Source organism: Pteropus alecto, unplaced genomic scaffold (assembly GCF_000325575.1).
Source record: "Pteropus alecto unplaced genomic scaffold, ASM32557v1 scaffold587, whole genome shotgun sequence".
Classification (NCBI taxonomy): domain Eukaryota; kingdom Metazoa; phylum Chordata; class Mammalia; order Chiroptera; family Pteropodidae; genus Pteropus; species Pteropus alecto.
Window position 1 is genome coordinate 346498 of NW_006439816.1, and position 3928 is coordinate 350425.

The 3928-nt window shown below is 50.8% G+C and overlaps 1 protein-coding gene across 1 annotated transcript in view; it reads left to right on the plus strand.

Moving 5' to 3' along the window:
* Positions 1 to 3928, plus strand: part of SLC16A2 (solute carrier family 16 member 2) — an 11865-nt gene that overhangs the window by 1025 nt on the left and 6912 nt on the right. The window contains exon 3 of the mRNA XM_025050422.1: positions 2605 to 3130. Coding sequence (XP_024906190.1) covers positions 2605 to 3130 — 526 coding nt within the window. The remainder of the gene's footprint in view (positions 1 to 2604; positions 3131 to 3928) is intronic.

Sequence of the window (3928 nt, forward strand, 5' to 3'; positions counted from 1 at the left end):
TGTAGGGTTCAAAGACCCCGCTCCCAGGAATCATTGCTCAGCGGGATACCTCGACACGGGGTCCCCAGGGCACATCAGTAGGTAATATCCCCAAAGAGGACTGCGAAGTTCCAAAGTGGTGGGAAGAGCCTAAGCTTGAGAGTTTGTATAGCTGGGCCCATGTCCAGTTTTGGCCTCAATTTCTGTATCTAGAACATGAGGGGATTAGACCAGATGGTCTCCTCAGTTCTCTTTCGACTCTACCATTTCAGTCTCCTTCGAGATAGGCCATACATCTCATGACATTACCTGCCTTCCCAGGAAGAAGCTTTTAGAGCAAGGGCATGTGGATCCTGACCATTATGGGATTCCTGGGGGAATCTTCTGGTGAAAAAGAGGTCAGCTGAGGCCAAGGCTGTTTAGCATTTCTGGATCCTTTCCAGATATTTCTGGCTGCCAATATATGGACTGGCACAGATAAAGATGCATATCTTGGGCAGGAGAAAGGATGTGCAGCAGCCTCACCCACTTGGGTACAGACTCAACACCCAACCGCTCAGCTAGGCCTAAGCTAAAGTCAAACTGTGTCCACTGGTCCCACTGGCAGAACTCAGAAGTATCCATGACAGACTTTCCGCCAAAGATACTTTGAAAGTTATAGTCCCTCCTTCTTCCAATCTGCCTGGGCTGCTGTAGGACAATGGTTATATTCTGTAGGCCGAAGTTTCCACTCCCATTAGAGAATGATAATTGTGTCCGGCCACAAGTGGGCCCTGTGAAGATGAATCAGCTTCCTTTACGACTTGAGCATTCCTGGCTGTCTGGCCTACCCTCCAGCGGAGGTTGCATCTACCCTGCAATGGTTTCTTGGCTTGGTCCCATCCAATTGGGACAGAGGAGGGAGAAACCATGTCCTGCGTAGACCCTGCTCGGCCCTCTCAGCCGCTGCGAACCCTTTCAGGACCCCTCTAATTGTTGTGGCCTCATTTGCCCCTGTGGGAAGGTGCTGGGCCACAGAAGCGGATCCAGTCTCCACACTGCACAACAGAGGTCTGTTTTTGAAGGCCGAGCAGAGCAAAGTATAAACAAATTAGCAACATACGGATCCCATTTCCCTTCCGATCTGCATGAGCTCAGTTATAGGACGGGAAGGAGCTCGGATGTGTTTTCTTCTTTAGGTACATTGGAGTAGGCGTTCTGTTCTCCAGGCACCAAGCCCCTCCCCTACTCCTTTGCCTTTTGTGTAAGAACATTTTCGGAGCCAAGAAATTTTCCGGATGGCTTCACATCCAGTGGAAAAACATGGTTCTGCTTGCGGCTGGAGCCCCAAGTCATCCTTCCTATTGTCTGAATTTCTTTGGATGGCAGTCTGGCTTAGGGTCTTCTGGCCTTGGGGTCTGGCTAGAAATATATCCACCACACGGCACCCTGAACTGAACCCCAGGCTTTGCCTCTACCGGACCCCTCGCTGGAGGTCTAACTCCTGTCCGTTAGACAATGCGCACATCCAGTGAGTGCCCGCAGATAGAAAGCCACGGTTATGATAACTGTCTTGGAATCGTGCACACTAGCGCCACCTCTCCGTAGCACGGGTCCGATCCTTTAGCATGAGGGCTGGGTCTCTCTACGGGGAGTAACTGCCCGAACATGGAGAGTATTAGGTAATTAACTGGTCAGATAAAAACTATTGCGAAATATGTAGAGGCTTCAAAAAGAAAACAAAATTCTTTACTAGGTTGTGCCAATATTGTGTGGTGGCACATGACCGGCCACGCTAACCTTGCCATGGCCTTTTCCCTGCTGACGTTTGCCTTCCATTACAGAGGCTTGCGACCACAGCGGTACCCAACAGTTTTAAGCCAGAACCTGTCTTACTCAGCCAGACACATAACTTCTCTGAGGCTCCACTTCCTGTCAAGCAGTCAGGCTATGCTGACAACCTAATCCATACCACGTCTAGTAACAGGAGACAGGCCCTGGAGCTGAAAGGGATTTTATATTTTATGATCCCCAAGGAGATCACATGGGGCTTGACGTAAAGGGTCTTGGGATATTCGGAACTTGGGCAGGGTTGCGGGGCAGGGAGGGGCAGGAGGCTACCAGCCATTCTCTGAACTCCAGGGTCTTGACCATGGAGAAAGGTATTGAGGGGTCCTAAAGAGGATCTCAACCATCCAGCCTCGTAGACTTTTGTAATTTGGGGTAAAGCTTTGGCTACGCACCTACCCGTGCCGTTTATGTAAGCAGTAGGTGACACTGTTCTCTCTAAGTCATCGCCTTGCTCCTTGTAGCCCATCATCCAGCCTTTGCGTAAGTGGTTATGGCTTTGTTTTGAACACTCCTGTCTGATGGTTTGCTGTGATTCAAACTACAGTCACACAGACCCGGAGTCAAGTCCAAGCTTTGCTGATCCCCTTGGGTAAATTACTTTACTTCTCTGAGCCTGTCACTCCATCTGCAAGGTGGGGATCAGAAGGTGCTGTTTCTTGTGTGTTCTGAGGGTCAGTGGTAAGTGGGTCTGTGGGTTAATGATGGGGGGATTCAGGTCTCGGGAGGGTGAAGGGAGAAAGACAGGTGGATTGCCGGTCAGGCTGCTGAGGATAGCTCTTGGTGTCTCTCCCACAGCTCACTAAGCCTGCGTTACTTCACCTATGGGATTCTCTTTGGTTGTGGCTGTTCCTTCGCCTTTCAGCCATCTCTCGTCATCCTGGGCCACTACTTCCAACGCCGCCTGGGTCTGGCCAATGGTGTAGTATCTGCTGGGAGTAGCATCTTCTCCATATCCTTCCCCCTTCTCATGAAAACACTGGGGGCTAAGATAAAGCTCGCCCAAACCTTCCAGGTGCTGAGTACCTTCATGTTTATTCTTACGCTGCTTTCACTCACCTACCGGCCCCTCCTGCCCAGCTCCCAGGACACCCCAAGCAAGAGAGGTGTCCACAGCCTGTGCCAGCGCTTTCTGGCTCAACTCAGGAAATACTTCAACATGCGAGTGTTCCGCCAACGTACCTACCGCATCTGGGCCTTTGGCATTGCTGCTGCTGCCCTTGGCTACTTCGTTCCCTATGTACACCTGGTGAGGAATACCAGGGTGGACCCAGGGGGGGTCCACCCTACCCGGCCCCAAGAATCTGTCCGTAACGTGCCTGAAGTCCAGAGAGTAGGGGTGGAGGATGCTGAAAGGGCAGAACTGGGACCTTTGGGAAAAGAGACAAATCAGTAGTTGGAGAGACTCAGAGCGGGAAGGAGTCGAGGGAAGACCTCGGAGGGAAATGGGGGCAGTTCCTTAGCGGAAGGCCTAAGGTCTCTCCCACTGGTGAGTCTAGATGGGTTTTCAGGAGAAGATAAGCATCACTGGGATGCAGGAGACTGGTCCAGGTGACCCAACGATGGCGTTTTCTAAAAGCATGTTATATGGAATGCTGCTCTTGTGGTCAAATGATATCTTTAGCTTCATATTGTGCAGCAACCTTTTAATGATACCAAAAAAAAATCCTGCAGTAAAGAAATCCCTTCAGCTTTAACCAGCAACCACCCAACTTATTTGGCCACAGAACTGTCAGTCAGTTGTAGTCTAGCTGTTACCTTCCGTAGAGCTTTTAGAAGTGTTACCTGAAAGTTGATGGATCCTTCTCCTCTGATAACCTGCTGTGACCCCATCCTGTCAGGGTTAGCGAATGGGGAGATTGTAGAACCATTGGGTTTTCTCAGTTGTTAGGGCTGCCTTCTGTCCTGCCGGGGCTCGGAAGAGAATTGGATACACCCACTCACCTCGGCTGTTGTTCAGAAGCCCAGAATTGAGAACCAAGGGATATGCAGCCCTTTAAGCTCTTAGAAGCAGCCAGAGAGCTCTTCTCCAGCCCAGGGTTACATGGGAGGGGGCCGCAGGGGAGGAAGTTCTCGCCGTGGTCTGGATATGCTAACAGTTAACCAGTCAGCTCCTGTTCTT